This window comes from Fulmarus glacialis, unplaced genomic scaffold, assembly GCF_000690835.1.
Source record: "Fulmarus glacialis isolate BGI_N327 unplaced genomic scaffold, ASM69083v1 scaffold17055, whole genome shotgun sequence".
Taxonomy (NCBI): domain Eukaryota; kingdom Metazoa; phylum Chordata; class Aves; order Procellariiformes; family Procellariidae; genus Fulmarus; species Fulmarus glacialis.
Window position 1 is genome coordinate 1,971 of NW_009211532.1, and position 26,929 is coordinate 28,899.

The window sequence follows — 26,929 nt, forward strand, 5'->3', positions numbered from 1 at the left end:
TGCTCCAGAAGGAGAGCTCAGTAGCATTTCAATTGCAAAACTAACAAAGGACAAAAACAAATGGAGGGGAAGGCAATGAAATTAGAAATGTTAGCAGGAAAGAAATGAATCCTGGAAAAATTCAAATACTTTTAGTATTATAGTGATGGAGATATAAAGGAGTGAAAATGAGTATTGGATGAATATGAACAGTCAGAGAAATAAGATGAGAAAAGCAAATTCTTATTTTGGAGTGGCTATGGTGTGAGGTACAGTGGTGAATCCAATGTGGCTACTTCCACAAGTCCCGATCACTCAACCTAAATTTTGTGAACTTCTGGTTTGGGACAAATAAGTGACAAGATTGCTGGGGGAGTCTTGTAGCTGCTCTTTTATCATTAGTAGATTTTTAGGAACCAGCATCTGCAATTCACTACGTCTTGGAGACTAAACCGAGCATATGATCTGTATTACTGAGCATCTAAGTTCCAGAGAGGTGACAGGGACAAGTCATGGGGAGTGAAATGTATTCAAAGGCTGGGCAGTTCTCTATATTCTGAGAAAATGGACTACTTTATATACCAAGTGGCCAAATAATTCAAGGAGAATCTTTCCATAAGACAGTTACATGCATAGTGGCTGCAGTCATATCATTAGACTACATCAGAAAGCAGTTAGTGGAATGAAAACCTGAAAAATAATTTTAAAAGTAGTAGAGGTAGGAAGGCTGCCATCTTTTCCTTCACTACAAAAATTCCTTGCAATGCTGTGTTTGGATGCACTGACCAATATTAGTATTATTTTTTGGTCTATCTAGTGCACAGGGAAAAAAAAAGGAGGTTTTGTTCCCACACAGTCTGTGTCTGTACCAGCGGCTCTGTGTGTTTGTTAGGGAAGTAAAGGCCAATGTTACGGGCTGCTTTTGGGGAAGGAAGATGGTGAACATTTTCTGATGGTTATTTCTTCCTAACAGGAACTTTCCCACACATAGAACTTCATTTAGGAAGTTTTTCCCATAGCAGGGGAGCAATAATACTGGGCGTTCTTTTCATTGCAGGCAATTATGGACAATTTTAGTTAACTTGCTTTAATTGAGAAGTTTGAACTGAGATTGTGAGCTTTATTGTGGTCAGTCACCATCGCTGGAAGTGTTTAAAAGACGTGTAGATGAGGCGCTTAGGGACATGGTTTAGTGGGCATGGTGATGTTGGGTTGACAGTTGGACTTGATGATCTTAGAGGTCTTTTCCAACCTTAATGATTCTATGATTCTATGACTCCATAGTCTGAGACGTTTTGAGAGCAGATGGATTGATTTGACGCGTTTGCAGCCTTTTACAACTTTTCAGATTAAAATTCTTCTTCTAGACTGACAAATCAAATTCATAAAGTTCATTAATTTTAATTATTCCTTCCTGAATATGTAAACTTCTCATTCATTTTCAGATTGTATTTTTCCAAAATTTTCAACTAATACTGAAATAATTTTCAGGATGGAGACATGAATGTATCCAGGCTGCTGTCAAAGACGTTTCCAGTGAATCTGCATGATCTCAGTGTTATATTTTTTCTGTTTTCTCTCGGAATTTCAGAAGGATGATTCCCAGAGACTTCTGGAAAGCTTCAGCTCTGATGAAAAAGAGCACACACTCAAGAAAAGTAAAGCAGAACCCTATACATCAGAAGAGGAAATGGTGCTGGAGGTAAAGTTCTGCTCTTGTTGGTGGATGTCCATTTTCCTAAATGAGCACATTTAGGGCCTTGTCCAAACTGTCTTAATTTTACTGGGTTTGGAATTGAGCCCTTAAAAAGTGTTCAGAAAAAGCATAAGGAGGAGAGTGGGAGTTGATGGCTGCTTATGAATGCAACTATTTCAGGCACTCATTCTCCATATGAATTCCATTTCTCTTGGGGGACTCTTTTTGGATATTTTAATCAAGATCTTGAGTTCTTTCTGGACAGGGGCTTCTTTAGTTTTGTCTCTACATTGTCCTTAGTTTCCAAAGGCTGATGGGAAAAGTTAACACTATTGACGTAAGAAAAAGTTCTTAAGTACTGAAATCAGTGCTGATAGTTGATAGTGGATTCTTTTCTGGAGAAGGAGATTTATTAGAGGTTTTGACAGTAATAAAGTTCCCTCATCAGGTCTAATATGGAACAAATACTTTTTTTCTAGAGCCTCCTTAGAGGCTCCAACACTCAGTTGGACTGAGTAAATCAATGGAGGCAGAAAGAATAAATGAAGTAATATGAATATGTTTATGAACAGCAGCATCTTCAATGGCTTTCTCACATAGAAAGTTCTCCCATCAGGTACCAGCTGAAGATACAGTGCAGAGGTCAAATGACCGCAAGTACTTAAACACCAGTGTGGTGAGCTGGGATTCAAGGACAATTAGAGAAACAATTTGGAAAGAAAAGTAAGAGAAGATATAAACTTAATCCACCCTCAATCAAAAATTCAAATAACTTTTTTTTTTGTTGATAATCTCAAAATATCTTGAGAACCAGTCCTACCGTGTAGTTGTTAGATCACAGCCTTTCACCCAAAGCTGCTATGACTGCTCTTGGTGAAGCTAAAGTTTGTGAGTTAAGCTAACTCATTCAGTCTGTTATACATAATTAAATATATGCAGAAAGTGTCGGTTAAAGCCAGCCAGTCTGGTGCTTAGCTTGTAACAAGAACTGGTTTCAAGACAGAGAGAATATAGACGTTTTTCTAAACATTTTACTGTTGGTTTAAATCCTGACAGGTAATTAATCTTTATTTCAGTTTTGTGATCAGGGATGGTGACAAACCATGGTTGGTCATTTTGCTTGAGGTAAAAAGGACAGCATAACAAGTGAGCATGGATTAGATTCTCTTTTGGAGTGCAAATCCTGTGGGAGAACTTATGTAATGATACAACTTCATGCATATTACCAGTCCTTTTGAAATGGGATCACAGTCTTTTAAAGGTGATCATTCACAAGTATATCCATTTCCCAAACACATTAGCTCATTTATAACACGTTAAGAAGTAACCTTGTTATTTGAAGGGACTTTGTCCCACCTATTTATCTAACTACTGAAGTTTGTTTTTTTTTTTATATTTGTTTGTTCCAATTCCCAGAGGTTTTTGCTGTAACTAGCATCAAATTGACAGTTCATGGAGAAGCATAGATGGAAAATGCTTTTAGTTAGATCAGAGCACTTCAGAAAAAAACGGATATTTTCATTCTGAGACCTTCCACATTGCAATAATACCATAATTACCATATTAATAACTGTGTATTAGTCATGCCTGCTGAGAAGCAGGATGTGTTAGCTCTAGCACACTGTGATATGGCTTTATGGCTTTGGACTGGAGCTGCTCTGTCTCCAGCCATTGCAGAGCAATGGATCCATTGGCTTCTATCCCTGAATATGTACTGCTGGGACTGCTCAATACAAGCGTTTTATACTTGCGTGCTTTTAACTTCATCAGTAAATCCAAAAATTACTTCTGGAAATAAATGAAATGGAGATGAAAAGGTGCAATGATAAAGGAGTCTAATTAATGATGTCGTTTGCTCTTCTCTTCCTGTCTCTATTTTTAGACTCTATTAGTGCTTTGATATTTCGTAGAAAAATCTATATGAAGAAAATGGTGTTTTGACAAATCAGATTATTTCATTTCATGTGACAAAACCAGAAAAGTTAGAAAAGGAAATCTCCTAAAACTTGGATTTAAACATTCTATCCATTGTTTATAGCCAACCTTTTATTAAGCCTTACATAACCTCACAAAACAAAGCTGATTGTCCCATTGTTCCAGTGCATAAAGCAGTGGCTAGGAAAGAGGAGGAGCAGAAAGTCAGATTATGTGATATAGCAGATTGTTTGAAAAGAATGCACTATCTATAAAAAGTTCTTTGGAAGAACATCGGTATTTTCTTTAGATTATAGGTAAGGGTTGTACTATAAAAGTTCTTCCTGGAAAAAATGATGACTGGTTTTGTTTAATCTATTGTTTCTGTATTTAAATTGAAAGTCAGAATTTATAGTCATGATATCTGTGGAGCTTATTCTTTAGTAGTTTCTATTATTAAGATAATTTCAGTCTCTCATGTGAAATCTTTAGTTGCTACTGAAGGGGAGGAAAAAAAACAAAAATGAAAGTAACTTGTGAATACCAGCTATTACCTATTTTCCCTTGCAGGAGTAAAAACATTTTGGAGCAGTGGTAATGACAGAGTTCTCTTTTCTGGGTTTCATGCGCTGAATGAGTCGTATGAGAAGACTTCTTGTGCCAAAGCAGAAACAGTCAGTAAATAGTTATCGATAGGAATTTCTAAGTTGTGTAACAAAAAGGGGCATGCGATGCTTACAGTGAACAACCATCAGGTCTACTGTTCCCAAATGGTTTTCTGTTCTTTTCCATACAGGAAAGTGAGCCTCCTCTGAACAGTAACGTCACGGCATTTGCATTAAAGGCAAAAGTGATCTATCCCATCAATCAGAAATTTAGGGTAAGGTTTTAGATTCTACTTGTAAAAATTAATGACAATCGTTCTGTGTCAGAGTAAATTGCAGAGTCGAGTAATGGAAGAAAATTTACTGCCAATCTGCATAATAGGGATCTTTTTTTGTTTATAGTCCATTGGCTCAGGGCTTATTCTGTAAGGCATCAGCTGCTTTCAGCTCCCCCTGAAGCCTGCAGTGCTTTACATGGTGTCCGGTCAATTTTCACTGTAGTCAAGAGATCTTTTATTCCCATTAACATTAATGGAAGTTGAGTCTGTCCAGAGAGACATAAGAAAAACCCCACAAGGACTTGCCCTTCAGTAAGAAAACATGCGCCAAGCAGATAACCACAACAGAAGAATGCTTTTCTGGGCAATGCAGAAACCTGTCAGTATGATGAATCTTAATTTATGTGGAAACACTTTCGCTGTGTGTATTGTTTAATTTTTCACTTGAAAGCAAACACTGCAAATTGATGAGATGTTTATCTCCTTATTGTGTTGTATTAATTGACCTTGTAAATTTTCTTTGACTGTAGCCTTTGGCAGATGGCTCATCCAATCCATCTTTGCATGAGAATCTGAAGCAGTCGGTGCTGCCTAATCAGGTCATGGAGACATCTACGTCAGGCAGCCTGGGATCCCTAAGCCAGGGAGACAAAGAGGACTGCAGTTCCTCCACAACAATACATTCCACAACAAGCGATGACAGATTTCAGGCTCGAGCCTTCCTCAAGGTGATCAGCTTCCCTGAAGTTCTAACATGTGAGAGGTAAGCAGTAAACCTACCCTTGTGTTTGGTCATTTCCTAGCGTGCGCCAGTGGTTTTCAGGACAATCACTAAAGGTCTGGTGTAAACCAGAGGCTTGGCTTGAATGCATACATTCACCACATCAAGACAGGGTTATCTGCTTATAACCCTAAAAAAGTGGTTGGGGAGATTAAAGTAATACATCATGCTGCGTATTGAAAGTCAGTTTGTTCTTTATGCAATTCTGGGAATCGGAACTTTGGCAAAAGCAGTCTCATGAAAGGTATATCACTGTTACAATAAGGAGATCCCTTTGTTTTGGCTTGTATGCTCAGTTCACACGTGCAGTGGCGTGCTCAGCTGGGGATGGAGTCCTCTGCACTGTACAACGTCAAGTCATACAACAGGTGCCTTGAGAACAACAAGTGGCAGTGGTCTGTTCTCTCCGTTTTAATGGGAACTACGCATGTAATATGGTGGGAAAACTGTTCCTTTCTCAGACACTCCAGTGATGAGCAGGTAGAGCTAATCAAAATGGCTTATCAGCTCTGATTTTCTTTCAGCTGCACAACAGCGAGATATCCCTAGATGAATACATATGTGTCTGTATTCTCATTAGCAAGAATAAAGAAAATCGTATTTGTGTCACTATGGGGACTGGGGAAGGTACTAGCAATGAAGAGTATTTTCAGAATGCCCACTCTTACTACAGCTGTTTTAATTTAAAGGTTTGTTTTCTTTTTGTTGTAGCCACTCATGCCAATATTTACCTTGCCTTTTTCTAAAAGGAACTGCAACTGCAACTTCGTTAAAGCACCATTTTGTTTTGCTCACTTTTATGTAAAGATATTTTATCTGAAAGAGAAGACAATGTAGAAATGAAGTGACTTGACTGCTGTTCTAGGGCCGATGCTTTTAGGAGAATTTAGTGATTAAATGAAACTATTATATGGTGTTGCTTTTTCATGTGACCTTCATTTAGATTGATACTAACACTTTTTAAGTCTTTGTTTTAGTTTTGATGTTAAGCTCTGCCTTTGCAGTCTTATTTTAAAAGATCTCATGCTTCTTGATACTGAACTCAGAAAAGAAAAACACATGGTAAGTACTCATGTCTTATTTATAGCTATTTGGTTTTTACATCTTAGTTGAATATCAGTTTAGGAAATAACATAAACTACTGTCTAGCTGGGAAGTAGTGTAGCAGAGTTGCATCTCTGCAGTATTCTCTTCATTTTTCCTCTCTGTTCTGTATATATATAAGCTTCACAAAGGGGTAAAATATAAAGAAATATATTGGGCTGTGAAATACAAGAGGTCAGACTGGATAATATAAAAATTTGGTTTTAAACTTCAAAGAACAACATACAGCACTTGAGGGTCATAAAAATAGAAAAAAAAAATTAATAGATGAGTTTATGTTTTAATGAGAATGCTTGTGCATTGCAACTCCAAGGACTCCAAGTTCTTTGAATAAAATTGAAAATTCAGTTCAACTGGATCAGTACCGTTGTCATATGTACAATAGTCCTGATTTTGTATGACAGGAATTAAGGTACCCATTTAAACCGTAGATAGCTAACTACATCAAGTCACAGCATCCAAAGCTGACAGGAAAAAAAACCAAAACAAAAATGGATGTATACAATTGTTTATGGTGACTAGTTATGATCAAGTACAGAATCATTACCATTACTGAGTTTTAGCTTAGTTAATATAGATCTGGACATAAAGTATATAGCTTTCTCCTCCCCTTCTTTCCCAACCTCTGCTTAAACAGATTGGTCATTTCTGATATAATTTGTTAAATGCAGTGAGAATATTTCTGTTCTGGGATTTTCTGAACAAACTTTGACGCAATCCAAAAGAGGAAGCATGAAAGTAAACCTGGAAAGCAGCTTCTCTTTTGATGGGATTTATTCCCATCTAAGTAGATGAGGAAGGGAACTTGAGATCAGATTCCAGAATGAAATTTAGCTTGACTAGAGAAGGTTGAACTTGATCTCAAAGTTAATCATCCATTTGTAAATGAAGATAAGTTAACAACATGATGATGTAATCATAGAAACACTGAGAAAATGACCATTTATCATACTTTGTGGCCCACCAGAAAGTACCATAAAAGGCAGACGACTTTGACCTTTAGCTGAAGCTTTGAATAGCTGTTTATTTTCACTAGCAGGGGAAAAGGGCAAAAAAATTTCAGTTTAGAGAATAGTTTCTAAGGGCAAAAAAATTTCAGTTTAGAGAATAGTTTCTTCCTTTTCCACTCTGCTTTATCTGATTTCAGAGTCAGTCTTTCTTAGCATCAGTTCTAGGAAAAGGAAACATATCCTCTTCCTTCAGTGTTTTCTTGAATTCTTTTTTTTTTTCCCTTTTTACAGTATGTGGTATCTATGCGTGTTCAAAACTTGCCAAACTCCTATCCAAAACATTGGCAAGTGAGATCCAAAACATGGCTGCTTTACCATTTTCTCTTCTACTCAACTCTAATGATAACATATTTTCCAGATTTTGCTCAGCTGAAATGTTGGCTTTGGTAACTGTTTGTATTTGTAAATATGGTTTTATTTATGTTTTCGCACGTTTAAACTAGGTAACTTCTGTTTTCAAGTACATGAGTAACATGGCTGTTAAATTTCACATATTTCACATATTTTTATCTTCACGTTGGAAAATGCTGCAGCAGTTAGTAATGAAGTGAATTGTCTTTACATTGACACTCTAATCGAGGCAAGAGAAGAGGTTAAGCAAAATTTATCCCAGTGTTCAAAAACATATTTTTGAAGACACTAGTATTACAATCTTTAAAAAAAAAAATAACCAACAACTGGAAAATAGATGTATTTTTTGTAAGAGAAGGTAGCTAGAACTTGAGATGGTTACTTTTTTGTTGTATATAAAAATGATTGATACTTCATTTGGCCACTACAGTTGAAATCATAGTAATGAATATGTTAGTATCTTTCAGCTTAGGGGTTCATTAAACTTCAAAAAATGGGCTTTATATTTTTAAGTGATCTGTATATTGTCCAGTAAAGGACAGTATCAGACGTGTCAGTCTGGTTACAAGTCTATATAAGATTATGTCCTTGTCCTTGTTAGAATATAATACCATCTTCCAGTATCTTACTGAAGAAGTAAGATACTTTGGCTGAAGTATCTTACTTTAGCCAAAGCTAAAGAATTTTTCATAATGGGAGTACTACAGAGTTCTGATGATGTTTCTGTTATTTTGCTTATGATTCATTATAGTCTCATTGATTGATTTAAATCAACAAAAGTTATCACAAAGATGTCCTTAGAATGTTGAACAGGCACTTACCCTGGGTTTTGTTTCCTTCCTTTTGAATAGATGTTTGTTCAGGTTCTCAAAATATACTTCACAGACTTTCGTCATAAAAAGAAGGTTACTGATGATTTGTTCAAGAAGATCCTTTTAATTCAAGAAAATGTAAGTGGTTTTGTTGGTTAATATTTCAGACCACAGAAAATAAGTTAATCCGACCAGTTGGTGCAAGCTGCCACAGCAGGCTCGCTCTCACCTACTCTTTTTAAACAGCAATGTCATCTGTAATCTATTTCAGAAGAAATGCAAAGAAACTCCCTTGTAGTTGATTCTCTCCATTACCTTGTCCACATTTCCCCCTTGTTGTTCTATGAGGTGATGAGGACAGTGATGTGTCTAATCTGTTAAGAATAAACGTATTTTGTAGTTGTATCCATTCAAGCAAATGGAACATTGTGAACCTTACTCACTCAGATTTAAAAATTTCTCATTATCAGGTCTTTGTCTGGTTCCGTCTATCATTACTGATAATAAAATAGCAGGAAATAAAGCACCAGAAGAAAACTCAAGGCTTTTTTTATCAAGGAAAAATATTCTTATTTTCCTCTTTATCCTTTTTTCTTCCATATACTTGTATCAAAATCCATTTTCCACTTCTGAACTAGATGACATACGTTGACAGTCAGTATGCATTTCAGGTGGAGTCACATTAGAAGGAAAAAAAGCTTTACAAAACTGAACAAAATAGGAGAGCTACTGGTTCCACTTCCCATTTTCCAGATTAGAGTCATAGAAAAGTCTGGGTTGAGAGCCACTTCTGGAGATCATCTGGTCCAACCTTCTATAGGAAGCAGGGAATAACATAAGGGTATCCATAAGTGCCCTGCCAAGCCAAGTCTTGAATATCTGCACTGAAGGAGACTCCCCCATGTCTCTGGGCAGCCTAGACCAATATTTAAATGATTTTTTTTTTTTTCTTACATACAGATGGAATTTCACATTTAGGCATTAAAGTCTATCGGCTTGCCAGCTCTAGTTGGTGAGATTTATTTTGTTCATTCAGTCTCACAATCTGTGAATGAATATCAGGAATCTCTGTAGTTGTACCTAATAATTTATTTCAGCGTGGATTTTGCCTTAAAACCACTCCTCTGCCTTAAATCCTCAGCTTTAGTATTAAAGTTGATTGTATTTAATAAATGAAAAGTGAGATTTGGTGTGCAAATCCCTTTTTCTGACAGACTTCTGGTAATGACTTCAAACTATAAACACAGAGGTAATATAGATTAGGCGTGTTTCCCAATATAGCCTAACCCTCAATGAGGCTTGATGGCATCCGTGTCTACATGCACCTAACTGAGCTGCTGCAAGACAAAGACTAAATCTTGTTCATTAGATGCAGTAATTGCTGGAGTAAGCCAGTTGTTTAAGTGTCAATAACAGAGGTTCCTGTGTCCTATATTCTGGAGAGAAAGGTCTTGGAAACATGACAGCCTTGGGGTTGGGATATCACATAAGGGATGGGGCTGATCATGGATACTGCGTAAAAGAGATGTTGGTAATAAGCAAAAGCATTAGCACTGGAAACTACTGTATGTAGTACTGCATTGGCAAGACTGAGGATTATATGATTTATCAGAGACAGCATTTTCCTCTTTTAAGTCTGCATTTTAAGAAAAATTCATGGGATTTTGATGAAATTGTTTGTGAAGCGTGTCAAAATCTGGTTACATTTATTTAAGACATCGGGTATCAAGTGAATGCATTGACATCCAAAGTTGAGTGATATTAAAAGTAAATGCTTGTTATGTAAGGCATGTTTCAGCAACTGAAGCATCATACATTTCAGTGCCAAGCTACTAAGTAAGGGCAGAACACTAGTATTTGTCAGTATCATTAGCTTTCAGAAAAAATCATCCTGGTTTCAAAGGATTGAAAAACTTTAAAAACCCATATAATCATGTAGCCTGTAATTTGTCCCTTATGAGCTTCATCTGTGTGTGCGAGCACTCTGCAGGAAATACTTCTGATTATCATATCTGGATACTTCTCTGTGCTTTCAAACACAGCGTATACACTCATAGCTGCCATTTAAGATGCGGCACGTGTGCATTAAAATAAAAAAATTCGTGGATAGAATCAAAGGATTATTAGTATGACAGCTCATGGAACAGTGTTTACTAAAACTTGAAATTGGAGATGGGCAACAGTCTTGATCGTACTCACATACTGGTGGAAATGTATGTATTTGTATTGAGTATAGTTCAGAGCTGCCATATATATACACCTTCAGTTTTCTTTGCTTGCTGCAGGAGGTGCATTACCCAGAGACAAAACTTTCTGAATGCTCTTATTCAGCTTCCTTAGCCATGAGCACAACTGACATACAAATTCACTCCTGAATTTAGAAATTATGTCTGTTTTTCTGTTTAACAAATCACTTGCTTTTTTTCCCCAGGATTTTCAAGAATTACAGAAACAACTTGACTCTAGACTGCAAAATACTGAGATGTCAGGAGCCCATAATTCAGAGTACCAGACTCTAGAAGACTTAGAAAGGAAAGAAAGAGAATATTCTGAGCACTTAATAGATAATGTAACTTTCTAATTTTTCTCTCCTAAAATTTTATTTTAATGGTATTCTTTTGATGGGGAATGCTTTTTTATTTTTTTTAAACTGTTGTGTTGACTAGTCCACAGTTAGTACTTTAGATGTGTGTGAGTCCTAAAAACATTTTTACAATGCTTTGCTCCAGCAAAGGATTTCCAGCTCCCTTTGGGAGCCAGTGTGTTTTTTATACAAACACTGTTTTATCTCACTGGGTTTAGAACTGAGAAATGTCTATTGCTTGTCAGATGGTAAGATTTATTTCAAGCCTAGGTATAGTCTGACTTTTAGGAATATTATCCTGGCACCTTGTTTTCTTCAATCCTCCATAACTGAGTAAGAGAGTAATAAGAGACTATAAAACATTTAAGCTCAAATAATTACTAAGAAAATAATTACCTTTTAGCATGCTTTGCACATTTACTTTAGCAAAACATTTTGCCTTAGCAGCTCTGCACCTTATAATACAGTTACGTGGTTTTTTATGTAAAAAATTTAGTTTGGTAGCAGGCATTTGATTCTCAAAGTGAAATTTTGGGGTTTTTTCTCTACAGTAGCGGTCACTGTGTCTAAATAGCTTGCAGGCTAGAAAACTGGAAGTTAAGAATATTCTGCATATTACTTTCCAGTAAACTGAGTAATCTGGAAGATATTCTTCTTCCCAGCCCTGTTTTTGAGGTTTGAGCAAATTCACTGCTGATGGAAATGAGAGACTGACCAGTCAGATTGATGGCTCTGTGAGCTGCCAGCGCTGACTGATTGTGGCACTTCAGCCCTGAACTAAACAGCCCATCATCTCAGCCTTGGGCCTTTTTCGTAGAGGAGTTAACATTTTTTAATGTCTTATGGTTAAGTGCTTCACTAGGAATTTTCTCAGCCTTCTTGTGATTCTCTGTGCTTTTCACTTTATAGTGGAAGTCCTGGTAACAGTGGTACCTCTGTGTCAAGTTTCTTTTTCAATTTAACTTTGCTCTTTGAAAAATTGATTGTTTAGAGTTCTCCAGAGTTAGTTACATAAAAACTCTCTGGCAGCCTTACTGAGCAACATGAGGCAGTTATTCACCAGCGGCGGTCATCCTTCAGTGGGTCTGTCACTCTTATGCCAGCAGATGCTTTTCATCCATATTGAAAATCATTTCCCTGTACGCAGATTCATATAGAACAGGACGTTGAACTAATCCACTCTTCCCTCAGTAATATAAAGAGGTTTTTTGCCATACTCACAGATGCCATAGTCACAGTTTTTTGCAAAACTCACAGATACTTAATACAAATCTTGGCGATGGATACGTTTTGTTATCTTTATGTGTACTAGTAATCCCACTGAAAACCACAGAATATGCACGATTGTCGTAAGTGTTTGTGGGATCGGAGGCTAAAACTAGAGATTGCCCATATTATAATATATCAGAATGGGCACGTGCACTATGCTGATACTGCATAAAGTACTTAATTCCAGCACAGTTAATGAAGTGCTTATGTACCATGTGGCTATGAAAGGCTTTGATCGTGAAAAACAGTGACAGTTTTCAGTTTTTCTTTTTTAGCAAAAATCTTGCTTGACTGGAATGCCTGTTCCTACAGCTAAATAAACTTCCCAGAAAAAAGGGCTGCAGTTTGTTATCTTTTTTAGTTTTCCCATTAATACTAACAACATAATAGGCTTTTATAGATGCAATTTGTGGAGGACTAACAATAAATTCTTACTGAGTTATACAGAATGACTACATTTAAAAAGGTCAGGATTGACCTACTGGTTATGTGCCACCAACACGTGTATCATCATATAGTAAGTAGGCTCTTTAGCTTTGCAAAATGTTCACTATAACTAATACTGAAAGCTGGCTGTAGTCTCAGTGACTTGTATCTCAGTAGACTCATGCCTCTCGCTGTAATGAAATACTAGATTAATGAGGGAACATGGATTGTTTTTTGATTCATATTCCACAGATGGAAGCTTTCTGGAAGCAGACTGACAAAGCCCAGCAGGCTTTTTTGGACCAATCAAAATGCTCAAGTGCCAAAGCAACAAAGATAATGACGGATCTCACCGAGAAGATGATTGCAGTAGAAAGCTTATTAAGTGAATCTCAAGATTTGCAAGCAATGGTAAAGTACAAAACGAAATAAAAGTTGAGAGAGATCTAGTCAATCTGAACACAAAGAATGACGCAAGCGTACAGAGTCTGTCAGTCCTGCCTCAGGAATGATGTAGACTGCTTACTCTAGTTGTCTCTTTCAGGTTTGTTGCAAAGAGCTCAACTTCCATTGCAGTTTATGAAGACTCACAGGAGGGTGAACTCTCTGCACTTGAGTTCTAATTCTCAAAATAGTGTTTAGGCAGTCATGTTACGAAAAAGTGATATTAACACGGCCAGTGAGCCAGGAGCAAGAGAACTAAATCTAATGATGAAGGAGAATCATTACCCTGGGCATTAGGACATTTCTTTTTCTTTCGGAGTATTTATTCCACTTTGACTGAGAAATCCTAAATCAAATTTGAGGGTGATTCTGTGTGTCCAGTGACTTCAACTGGAATTGAAAGCCCTTAACATCTCGTTGTGATACGGTCTTAAGAGGGAAAGAAGTGTTTATAAATGCATCAGCACTGTGCTTTGTGTTGTGTTAAATCTAACAGACCCTTTATTTGCTTTGCACAGTACATACTGAAAGAATTACTTGGAATATATAGATTAACAGTACAATCAGAATCTGGCCCACTGCATTTATTAGTAATTTGGAGAATAAATGGATAGCTAGCTTTATCTGGCTTACTAATAAACAGATACAGTAATTATTAGCTTGTTAGTTTTGCATTGGAGCAGCTAAGTAAACTAAGCTGGCCAGGTATGAAAATAGTCTTTGCAGCTGATCACACTTGACCCATACCGGGCTACCATACAGTAAGTTCCTTCAGATGGGCAGACTTCAAATGAGGTGTTTGGATACAGATGCAGGAAATATTCCTACCTGAAGTCACTACTGTGATGCTTGCACCTCATTCCAAAGGTCATTGTCTGTGTGCCTCCATTAACTGCAGTAGTTGTCCCGCTCTTTCCAACCTTGCAGCATTGTCTAAAGCAGTTGCAGTTTCACGTGGGAGATCTTGCTCCCTACTGTAATCCTGGGCTTCTTCTCTAATAGTGCAATGAAAGCTGCTAGGCCATAGGCAATTATACTAATTTTTACTATATTTACTGAAACTCCAGCTGACCACATACTTGAAGGGATCCCAGCAGTATCAAAATTAGATATGTGTCCTCACTTCAAAATGAAGGCCCATACTGGTGTGTTGTATAGTATCTCGAAAAGTGGCCTGGGACTTCCATTGTGTCCTTCTGTTCATCTTTCCCCCTTGAGTATTTAAGCTTGTTGTGCAAGCTTGTTGTCTTTTCCTGCCTTAATGTCTTCTTGACAGCTACAAATAATGAAAAACACCAGTACTTTTAGGTTAGCTCTTGCAACTGAACATGTGATAAACTCACTGCTATTCTACACCGGTCAAGGTTTTCAGAAATACTTAAGTACATAAAGATTGTTATTGACATGGTCTTGAGAAGCCTCCTCAGTTTTCTGTGTAGTTGGGAATGAATAATTCAATGACAGGGCAAGGACAACCAAAGACCAATTCTTGGTTTCTAAACAGGACTTTTTTATGTTTGTTTTAGGACATTCAGGAAAGGTTATTCAACTGGGAGCTTATGGTGAAAATGATCGATTCACTGAAGTCCTATATACCAGAAGAGTGCAAGTGTAGATTAAATATTGTATCAAATATTCTGGACCATTTAACTGTAAAGAATAATCTCTCAGTCCGACAAAAGGAAGAACTTTTAACGGATCTGCACAAGGCCTTCTGGGAACAGCTGGCACATTTCAGTAATGGTGAGTACTTAGACCAGAGCTCATGACTTAACAAATATGGGTGTGAGTTCTCATTATTTTATTAAGTAGTAAAAAAATTATGGCTTGGGCCTTATACCCCTCTGTTTTAAAAAGGTATTGATGAATTGGCCAAGAATACTGTTATTGTGAAGGGTGGATGCTTAGAATAGGAACTTTGGCTTCAAGCCTTCTAGGTCTTGTTTCAGGCATTACTATGAACTTACTCTACAGTTCGCATAATCTGTACCTTACTTCATTAATTTGAAGATTGAAGAAGAGTCACATTTGTTACAAGTATTTGTGAGATTTCTCCATTTACTGTTCACATACTTGACATTGTCAGTGATACTGGCTAATGTTAGGGACAGTAATAGCTGTGTATGTGCAGGATACTGTCTTACAATCTCCTGCTAGCATGTGGATCCAGCAAATATACAAAACATAGTTGTGCTATCACTCTTGCGAAAAGGTAATTTTAAAGCTTATGATCTTCAGATCGCAGAATCATAGAATAGTTTGGGTTGGAAGGGACCTTTAAAGGTCATCTAGTCCAACCCCTCTGCTGTGGGCAGTGACATCTTCAACTAGATCAGGTTGCTCAGAGCCCCGTCCAATCTGACCTTGAATGTTCCCAGGGATGGGACATCTACCACCTCTCTGGGCAACCTGTTCCAGAGTTTCACCACCCGCATTGTAAAAAATTTCTTCCTTTTATCTAGCCTAAATCTACCCTCTTTTAGTTTAAAACCATTCCCCCTTGTCCTGTTGCAACAGGTCCTGCTAAAAAGTTTGCCGCCATCTTCCCTGTAACCCCCCTTTAAGTACTGATAGGCTGCAATGAGGTCTCCCTGAAGCCCTCTTTTCTCCAGGCTGAATAACCCCAACCCTCTCAGCCTTTCTTCATAGGAGAAGCGTTCCATCCCCTGATCATTTTTGTGGCCCTCCTCTGGACCCACTCCAACAGGTCCATGTCTTTCTTGTGCTGAGGGCTCCAGAGCCAGACACAGTGCACCAGGTGGGGTCTCACCAGGGCGGAGTAGAGAGGCAGAATCACCTCCCTCGACCTGCTGGCCATGCTTCTTTTGATGCAGCCCAGGATACGGTTGGCCTTTCGGCTGTGAGCGCACATTGCTGGCTCAGGTCCAGCTTTTTATCCATCAGTACCCCCAAGTCGTTCTCAGCAGGGCTGCTCTCAATCCCTTCATCCCCCAGCCCATATTGATACCAGGGGTTGCACTTGGTCTTGTTGAACCTCATGAGGTTCACATGGGCCCACTTCTCGAGCTTGTCCAGGTCCCTCTGGATGACATCCTGTCCCTCAGGTGTGTCAACCGCACCACTCAGTTTGGTGTCATCTGCAAACTTGCTGAGGGTGCACTCAATCCCACTGTCTATGTCATTGGTGAAGATATTAAACAGTACCGGTCCCAATAAGGACCCCTGAGGGACTTATCACCAACCTCCATCTGGACATTGAGCTGTTGACCACTACCCTCTGGATGTGTCTATCCAACCAATTCCTTACCCACCAGACAGTCCACCCATCAAATCCATACCTCTCCAGTTTAGAGAGAAGGATGTGGTGGGGGACCATGTCAGAGGCCTTACAGAGATCCAGATAGATGACATCTGTAGCCCTTCCCATGTCCACTGATGTAGTCACTCCATCATAGAAAGCCACTAGGTTGGTCAGGCAGGACTTGCCCTTGGTGAAGCCATGCTGGCTGTCTTGAATCACCTCCCTGTCCTGCATGTGCCTTAGCATAGCTTCCAGGAGGATCTGTTCCATGATCTTCCCAAGCACAGAGGGGAGACTGACTGGCCTGTGGTTCCCCGGGTCCTCCTTTTTTCCCTTTTTAAAAACGGGCGTTATGTTTCCCCTTTTCCAGTCAGTGGGAGCTTCACTGGACTGCCACGACTTCTCAGATACACTGTATGGTGGCTTAGCAACTTCATCCACCAGTTCGCTCAGGACCCACGGATGGATCTCATCGGGTCCCATGGACTTGTGCACCGTCAGGTTCCTTAGATAAACCTCTCTTTCATTATGTCAGACTAAAACACTTTAAAAACAAAGTCTTTTCCTTTTCCTCTTCCAGCCCTTCACATTGCCTATCTGTAAAGTACATAATTATAACAAAGTCTGAGCTTACTGACCCACTGATTTAAGGTTCTCCCTGTGTCACTTTGCATGTTACCTAATGCCCAACATGTTGAGAAACACACCCCCATCATCTCCAATAGGTGCTGTATCAAGGGCTCAGTTCTTCGCATCAGCACTTGCAGAAAACTATAGTACACGTTCAGCCAAAAGGAAAACAGTGAGAAGTATTTTATTCTCACACATTTTCCAGAAACATTTCTGGTACTTGTGGGCGTATTTAAAGAAAATTGTCCTAGCAAAACAGCATCAGGGTTAGAGTTCAGTGAACTGAATAGTCAGAATGAATGTAGTCTTGTTGCAGTGCATTCTTGCTGCAGTGCTGCTCATTCACATTCAGGCTTTGTGTTGATAAATTGTGCTATATCTCACGGTCAGCAATTCACAGAATCACAGAATGGTGGAGGCTGGAAGGGACCTCTGGAGGTCATGTGGTCCAACCCCCCTGCTCATGCAGGGTCAGCTACAGCTGGTTGCCCATGACCATATCCAGGTGGCTTTTGAATATCTCCAAGGATGGAGACTCCACAACCTACCTGGGCAACCTGTGCCAGTGCTCAGTCACCCTCACAGTAAAAAAGTGTTTCCTGATGTTCAGAGGGAACCTCCCGTGTTTCAGTTTGTGCCCATTGCCTCTGGTCCTTTCACTGAGCACCACAGAAAAGGGTCTGGCTCTGTCTTCTTTGCACCCTCCTTCCAGGTATTTATATACATTGAAAAGATCCCCCTGAGCCTTCTCTTTAGTCTGAACAGCCCCAGCTCTCTCAGCCTTTCCTCATAGCAGAGATGTTCCAGTCCATCATTCCAGTTCCATTTTCGTGGCCTTTCATTGGGCTCTCTCCAGTCTGTCCATGTCTCTCTTGTATTAGGGAGCCCAGAACTGGACACAGGACTCCATGTGTGGCCTCACAGGGCTGAGCAGAGGGGAGGGATCACCTCCCTCCATCTGCTTGCAGTGGTTTGTCTAATGCAGCCCAGGATACCATTACCCTTCTTTGATGCAAGGGCACATTGCTGCCTCATGTTCAACCTCGTGTCCACCAGAATCCCCAGATCCTTTCCTGCAAAGCTGCTTTCCAGCTGGATGGCCCTCAGCATGTACTGGTGCCTGGGGTCGTTCCTCCCCAGGTGCAGGACTTTGCACTTCCCATTGTTGAACTTCCTGAGATTTGTGTTAGCCCATTTCTCCAGCTTGTCAAGGGCCGTATGGATGGCACCATGACCCTCTGGTGTATCAGCCACTCCTCCCATTTTTTGTGACCTCTGCAAACTTGCTGAGGGCGCATTCTGCCCCTATTGTCCAGGTAATTAATGAAGATACTGAGCAGGGTTGGACACAGTATCGAGCCCTGGGGTACGCCACTCATTACTGGCTTCCAGGTGGACTTTGTGCAAGTTTTCAATCCATCTCACCGTCTGCTCATCCAGCTTATACTTCATCCTCTTCTCTATGAGGGTCTGACAGGAGACTGTGTCAAAAACCTTGCTGAAGTCAAGGTAGACAATATCCACTGCTCTCCCCTCATCTCATCTACTGAGCCAGTCATTTCATCGTAGAAGGTTATCAGAATTCCCATGCTGTAGGCTTGCTCAATTGCTTTAATTGACTTTAAAAACATCAGTTAACCATGTGAACAGTTTGCTGATACTCATGAATTCATGTATATCATGATACAGATTATTTCATGGATGTTTGCTCCTAAAACTGGCATGCCTAGTTCATAGTTTTTGCATAGGTTCAGCCACTAGTATTGCTTAAGCATGAACGTATATCTGTGGGTGTTTTCTCCCTCTTTTTGTAAAGTTTCTCGTGTTCCAAAGCAAAAATACCTCTGTTAAGGCCTTGATTTTATGCAAAATAGGTGTTTATAGTTATATGTAGCTATGTATTATATTTAGTACAGCCTGTGCAGAAGGGCATTATCAACTTTCTGGTTTTAGATAGGAATGAAATGTGCTTTAAAAAAAAAAAAAAAAAGAGGCTGGAGTGCGGCATTTTCACATGAGAGTCTATTTTGACCTTGCTTATGAGCTCCTAAATACATAAATTAAAGTGTACGTATAATTCACAAGCAGAACACAAAGCCAGCAAGACTGTGCTCCTAGGAAACAAACAAGGAAGTAGTAAAGAATCAAGTAGTGTTTAAAAATAACAGTTGCTACATTTGTTCAGACGACATTTTTATTACAGGCTTTCCTGTACTTCCTGCATTTTCAAGTGTTTTGTCAGTGCATCATCAGCCTGTGGATAAGTATGATAAATTAGCATGGTGAATAAGTAACATGCTTGGCGCTACAGTACTGCACTCCTTTACTTCTCTACAAAATAATTTCTCATAGTTAAAGCAGCTTGATATGATGGCAGCACAGCAGCCACAGATGGCTATTTTTTTGCATTCCCCTTTAGCTGCTGTGTCAGGAGTGAAGTTCTGGTCTGGGGCAGGGTGGGTGGAGGAAAAGAATGAAGTTCTTCTTGGGTGGACAGGCAATGAGGCATGAAGTAATGGCAGAACATTGTAAGCACTGATTCCACTCTGCAGCACAGGGTCCAGATAGACTCATGAATTTATAAATCACTTGGAGCTGTAGGGGTGATGAAGGTGGGAAGAACTCCATCCCAAATATTTCACAGTTCTAGCACAGAATCAGAGGGACCTTGACAACTTTTGCTGCAGGTTCCTGGATGAGTCTTTGGAAGCCTGGTATGGCTGCATGCCAGTTCAAGCTAATCTGAACTAGCACTGCTCTAGACCTTTTCTCCCCACCATATGTTACTGCCCCTGTCCTTGCAGCAGCATTTGCATATCTGCAATTAGGTAATGAGCCACTTCTGGACCTTCCCAAAGCAGGAGGGGGAGGTTTGGGGTGCTGCAGGTAGGAATCTGTTTCTTGAACTAACTCACTGCCTTTGCATAAGCAGCAGCAGCAGTGAAAGGGAGGGTGCAGGATGGTAGTGATCAAAAAACCGGATAGATTTAAGTGCCATATAACAATCAAAAAGTTCACATCGAAAAGGAACATCAGGGTAAGAATAAATTTGAAATCCTGCATGGTAATTACTTTCTTATTTCACTCACTAACAGATTTCTCTGAACTTATGTTGTGTGACAGTAGCAGATGCTACTTTCTCCCTGTGGAGTTGTTGTATCTAATCATCGGTAGTTTTATGTTCCAGAATGTATCCAGCAAAGTAAAGACCTGATCTTGAAACGACTGGAGTGCCGTGCAAAGAAGAGAGAAGAGTTCAAACACAGACAGAAAGCTGAACGAGGGAGTCTCCTCAGTAAAACTTTTCATATTAAAGATGTTAATGATTTTCTTAAGGTGAGCACGTAAAAGCTTATTTTCACAGTTCCATTAGTTTTTAATGCCAAATATATTGCAGATTTCTCCTAATTCCATAAAATCAGGATTTTTGGGTCATCCTGAGAATTGTGTACGGTAGCACAGGTAGGATAGGTCAGACCCCCTATTGCTTAGGCTTGCCTAGAGACTTTTCCTCCAGTTTTGATCTTGTCACATGCCAAAGGGTGTTAATGCTAAATTGCATGTTTTGTAGAAAATGTCTTTTACTTAGATACTATGTGTTTGGTTCAATATAGGAAATCTCTGGAGGAAAGTATCTGGCCTGCATTACAGAAGAAAACAGACTGCACTGATCTAATTGCATTTCTATGAGTGAGGTTACTGAGGCTCAAAAGACTATCGAAATTCACATAAGCAGAGGGAAAACATTATGATCGCTGGCAGGATACCTTGGGGAAGGCTTGCAATAGATAGTTTAATATGGTATACAAAGGCTACTGTAATGTTTTCTTGGACATATTTTTTATAGAGCTCTATCGTTATTGTTCAGAATGTATATAGGAAATCAGAGTTCTTAGCTGTAAATGCTGAGAGCTGCAAAACTCCTATAACTGCTGAGAACTACAGACCCAAGTTATTAAGAAATAAAAAACAATCAATCCTCAATTGTCATGAAAAGAAATAATTTAAGGTTATAATAATTTTAAGGTTAAAGTGGTTACATCCAGCAGCATTAAACTTTTGATGAAATCTAATAACTTAGGTAAATTACTGTATGAGAAGACCCAGATTCCAGCTGTAGCAAACTGTCAAAATTTATTGATCTCAACATTGCAGTTTTGTACTGCAGGGCCAAGTTCTTTAATTATATTGTATGAATTGGATAATGCAGTTACTGTTCTTGTATGCAACACCAGTCTGGCAACACCTCACTTCAAAACAAAAGGTTTCAGGCACTTTAAAACAGTAGAGCACATTTTACTTCTTTGGCTTTTCATAACTTGAGACAAATAATTCTATCACATATTTTTGTAGCCACTGAGCACTTGTGAATGTATTTTCCTTATACACATCATTCAAAACTCTTGGACACATCCCAACTTCATTAAACAAAGTTTAGAAATTTTGTCTTAAGACCTCTCCCCTACAAAGTTAGAGCCACACAGCTTTGTGCAAGAGATGCTCTATTCTGTACACCTTAGAAACAAATAACAAATATTCTTAGTTAACCTGTAGACTAACAATCTGCTTATGGCAGGCTGAAAAGCAACTTGCACTTCATGCTGCAGGACAGAACACAACTGAGTCTTAATATTATGAAATGCCTGTGTGCAAATAATAAAACAAGTCAGAAGTTTAAGCCTTTCTGCTGCCACAGTATCCCAGAACAGATGGGGTCTTTAGTCCAGAGATTCTCTGAAGAATAAGAAAAAAAAAATATATATATATATCTGCAGCTCCCATGATTTGACTTAAATAGTCCAGTAATTATTTTGTGCGAACAATCCCCTCAGCATTGAGGAGCTGTTTTAAACCTGTTTCATGGTTTCATAGCTAGCCCAACAGTGAAGGGCTTGGTCCTGGATCCTTACCACGAGCCCAGAGTTGTACCCATCAAATGCACTTTTCTCCTCTGCCTTCCCCCGTCCGCCTCATCAAAGGGCTCGCACCACCATGGTAGCAGCCTCGGTGGTAACTGCATCTTCTGCTGAATTTTAAGTGGCCAATTAAGAAGGTGGATTTTGCAATGAGTTTATGTGCACTTTTGTGCTCTTTAGAAAGCCCTGTTGACATACCTAACAAAAAAAGCCATATTTACCATGGGAATGTAAGAGGGCACTTGGCAATTTAAATAAAAATATGGAATATTTATGTATAAGACCACTCATTAGTCTATAAAATGAGATGTTCTTTGTCTGTGAAATTCAGTCTTCCATTACAGCACATGAGCCTGCCAACACATCACAGTCCTGTCTTGAAGAAAAAAATTGCATCCCTCTTAAATCTGTGACCAAAGACCAAATCAGGACGAAGTCATAGATCAGCCTTGTAGACTGAGTGCCATCTGACGGTACCATGGGACATTGTCGTGGTTTAACCCCAGCTGGCAACTAAGCCCCACCCAGCTGCTCACTCACTCCCTCCCGGTGGGATGGGGGAGAGAATCAGAAGAGTAAAAGTGAGAAAACTCGTGGGTTGAGATAAAGACAGTTTAACAGGTAAAGCAAAAGCCACGCACACAAGCAAAGCAAAACAAGGAATTCGTTCACTACATCCCATCAGCAGGCAGGTGTTCAGCCATCTCCAGGAAAGCAGGGCTCCATCACGCGTAACGCTTACTTGGGAAGACAAACGCCATCACTCCGAACTCCTTCTCCCCCCAGCTTTATATGCTGAGCATGACGTCATATGGTATGGAATATCCCTTTGGTCAGTTGGGGTCAGCTGTCCCAGCTGTGTCCCCTCCCAACTTCTTGTGCACCTCCAGCCTGCTCACTGGGTGAGGAGCAGAAAAGGCCTTGACTCTGGGTAAGCACTGCTCAGCAGTAACGAAAACATCCCTGTATTATCAACACTGTTTCCATCATAAATCCAAAACGTAGCCCCATACTAGCTACTGTAAAGAAAATTAACTCTATCCCAGCTAAAACCAGCACAGACATGCTGACCAACCCCAGTGCAAAAGCCCTATATAGTGTGATACAGCTGTAACTGATGTGACTGATGACTGTTCTGCGCCTCATAGTACGGGGTATGATGAAGTGATATTCATACACAGGAAAGCAGGTTGCAAATCAGATCATTTCACATGTTTTCCAGTATTAGGTACATATTATTTAACCCTAAATTGCTGAAGCTATGGAGTTTCATACTCAAGACTGGATATGCTGAAATTAAGGTGGTAAGGCAAGTTTCATTTCCCTCTGAGTCATGGTTCCAGATAAACACTTACTATTGTGATGGTACAAGGGAAAGGGATCAGGGAAGGGAAAAGCTATCAAAACCTTTTCAGCTATTTAAATATACGTATTGTGTTTCTTTTAGGCTTACCATGAGCTGTTAGAGAAGCATCGGCAAGCACAGTGGGAACTGGAGGAGGAGGATGACTGCAAGAGCACAGAGGCTGTTGCAGATCTCTACAAGGTGCCACCTCTAGTGATATGTGTCATTTACTAAAATAATTCTGAAAATCCTCTAACCCCACTACACAATGTCAGGCCTTGGGGAATTGCAGGAGAGATCATGGCAGCTCCAGAAAGCTAGGCTGGCAAACCAGGAGATGGAGACAGGACAGTCTCCATCTTCTTCCACATTAGCTTGCCTTTTCCATTATCTTCCCAACACACTATGTTTCCTAACCTTGTATTAATCAGAAAATGCCTACGTGGTCTGCCAAAACATGCTGCCTGGGTGGCTGACAAGGCTGCAATAACAGTGAGAGCATACAATGTCTGACATTACTACCAGGAGAGAGACTTCATTTATGTAGCATAATTATCTCCTCTGCACCATGATGATACTATTCTTTGTTAACTTCACTACATCTCCAAAAATAGTTTTCTTGTCTCTTTTCCTCTCAGAGAAATTGTTTTGACACTAGTTAGTTCCCTGAAATAAGTTCAGATCTTTGGTGTAAGTAATACTTTTACACTTCTTTATGTTACTGATTTGGAAAATATGTAGATGCTTCATGCTTTTGCGTCATCTTTAATTATTTTCTGTCTGCACCGAAAAAATAAGATAACATGATCTATCTGATGAAGCCCAAAACTGTAGCCTGCAGTGACCTTTAATTAGGCTGGAACTAATCACTTTCAGCTCAACAGGATCCTTGTCATGATTAATTATGACCAGATCAGGATGTTATGGAAACTTGTAGTCCCTATCACGTTAGGATAAGATACCCACACAATCTTAATTAGCCCTAGTCCACACGCACTTTTTCAAATTCAATTGATAGAAAAAATAAAGCCACTGTATTTAGAACAAATAGTTTTGTTGTGGTTTTATGTAATAGTGCAAGCACTTTCTGCTTTGGAGAAAGGAAAAGTTTGCTTGGAGGGCCATGCCAGTGAATCAGAGTAGATTAATTGTACAAAGCCGTTTAATTTAAGAAAAGTCAACATGTCTGCTGATACTACTGTGCACAGTCCATTCTCCAGAGTTACTAATTTCTTCACCCCCTTCCTCAATTCACATGAAGTCTCTGGAGACCAAACAACTTTTTTTACCCTGCACAGTTCCACCTCATCTGTGAAATTATATTTATTTTCTTTATTGTGTATTCTGCTTTAGTGACACTAAGATCAGACTGAAAATCCTATTTCTTTCAGCACTGTTAGCTAAGTTTTCTTTTCCATTAAAGAAAAATTGATTTGGGTGAATTAAGTGTTTCTAGAATTGCCAAGTTGCCAGGAGAGCTGCACAAACTTGAACTCTGCCAATTCACCCAGCTCTAAGCCATTATATTCCATATTACAGCTGCTGTCTTATTCCTAGACCCAAACAACCACTGCCAGCCATGAAAAACTGCAAGTACTGTGATCCAACTGGCATCTGTTGAATGAGGGTCCACAAATCTTAATTTCCATTTTTTTTCTGTAATAAAACATTTTTATTGTGACATTTAACATAATGAACAACTGCACTTTCTCCCCTTAACCCTAAATACTGATACTACAGACTGTTTTAGGAGAGCGGACTGCTTCTGAATATACCTTGTAAGCAGCATAAGCTAGAAATAAAAGAAAATACAAATGAGCATAGCCCCACTGTAGGTAAATGGAGCTGTTCTGACTTCTACAGCTGAGGGAAGTGCAGTAGTTACACATGTTGTCCGTTGCCTGGGGCATAAAAGCAAAAGTACATTTGCCTTTAAGGGAAGGGATTGCATCTTGCAATGCCCTTGCTTCTCTCTGCTCCAACACACTTTCAGAGGAAAAGTGCAGCCTGAACAAGCAGAAGCCTTTCCATGGGCAGCAGGGCTTTGCCCCTTCACTTAGTTTCTCCGGGTTTCTGCTGGGGAGAAGCTACTGCTACCAATAGGGAAGGCAGGATACCCATGGGAAGGTGACAGGGATTTGAGGTACTCCACAGTGCAGTGGTAGACTTTAGGTAGACCTAAGCAAGCAAACATTAGACTAACCAGCTGGGTACCAACAACCCTGACATGGCAATAGTCAGCAGTGTGCTACAAGACCTATGTCCCAGTTGGGTTTGAACCAGCTAGTTTGTAGAACTAGCTAGTTTGGGTACATCTGCAAACACTGCAGAGCTCTGTGTTGTCATTCCAGAAGGTCTGTGCTCCATGAAGCTTAACTGATAGTCATTTGCCTTGCACTCATTTGGAAGGTTTGGACTCTGCTGTTTCTGTTCTACCATGAGAAAGGGAAAGGTTAAATTAAAGATTTGGTTAAACATACTATTGCTCACTTAATCTCCATATTTCCGTAACTGCAAGCATGTGTTACTAAATAAGTTAGAAGGCAAGAAAAGAAGTTCACCAGTAGAGAGTTCTGTTCTGTTCCTTTTTTATCATTCCAGGAGAAATGGAAGCCTAGCAATATTACTGAAAAAACTGAGTGAAACTCTCTAAAGTCACTTTGGCATGCTCCACAGATATTTAGATGAATATTCCTCAGCCTGTGGTCCACAAGACATCCAAAGATAGACTGCAAGAAAATTTAAAAAAGATGCGTTCATACATTTGTAAACACAGTCAGAGTGGAAAGAACTAGAAGTAATTAAATATTTAAGAGTTCAGCCCAGTTTTTATTTTATTGCAAATGAAAATTAACCTTGCAAAACTGCACAAAGTAGTTATGCTTTCCCACACACAGAAGTTAAATAGCTGTTGGATTTAACGGAAATAAAACTGAGATGTCTTACTGGGAGGTAATTACCTAAATCCAAGAGGAGGCAAGGTGTTATCTAAATTACAATTTCTCCATAACCAAGATTTACCAATAGCATCCTATATGCCCCCTCTACCAAGTAGCTCATACTCTCTACTGGCCCAGGATTAAAGAAATACCACATACTACTTCTGGACTGAACAATCTAATATTGTCCAGTACTCACAGGATTTAGGGTTCCAGACAAGTTCCTGCTTGTGTACCCATTGCCATCTTGACTTTGGTTGGAAACCCCCAGAACTGGAATGAATCACACCACACTTTTCAGATTAATGGCAGCAGAACCCAAACCATAGTGGGTTTTTTCCCCACATCCAAGCCCTCTATTTTCTTAAGTTGCTTTCATGGTCCTTGGGGCATCATCAGTATTGCAATTTATCAGATAAACACCAGTATCCTAGTAAAGAACAGACATGTTGGTTCAGACAAATGGCCATTTGGAGTAATATCCAGTAAGTTCATGTACTGTAACAGCTCCAGTGTTAGAGAGATGCGTACTATCCAGTTAGCTAGAGTTAGGTCCCGTTCTCAAGCATACTTTCAGCTAAGAG

General features: G+C 39.4%; 1 protein-coding gene across 1 annotated transcript in view; it reads left to right on the top strand.

Annotated features, from left to right (window-relative positions):
* Positions 1 to 1,570: 1,570 nt before the first annotated feature.
* The window catches only part of LOC104076654 (ellis-van Creveld syndrome protein-like), a gene marked incomplete at both ends in the record, with an annotated part of 33,703 nt that continues 8,344 nt past the window's right edge, over positions 1,571 to 26,929 (top strand). The window contains 10 exons of the mRNA XM_009577583.1: positions 1,571 to 1,681; positions 4,386 to 4,469; positions 5,003 to 5,235; positions 6,231 to 6,315; positions 8,570 to 8,668; positions 10,962 to 11,099; positions 13,062 to 13,220; positions 14,780 to 14,996; positions 20,333 to 20,481; positions 23,509 to 23,607. Coding sequence (XP_009575878.1) covers positions 1,571 to 1,681; positions 4,386 to 4,469; positions 5,003 to 5,235; positions 6,231 to 6,315; positions 8,570 to 8,668; positions 10,962 to 11,099; positions 13,062 to 13,220; positions 14,780 to 14,996; positions 20,333 to 20,481; positions 23,509 to 23,607 — 1,374 coding nt within the window. The remainder of the gene's footprint in view (positions 1,682 to 4,385; positions 4,470 to 5,002; positions 5,236 to 6,230; positions 6,316 to 8,569; positions 8,669 to 10,961; positions 11,100 to 13,061; positions 13,221 to 14,779; positions 14,997 to 20,332; positions 20,482 to 23,508; positions 23,608 to 26,929) is intronic.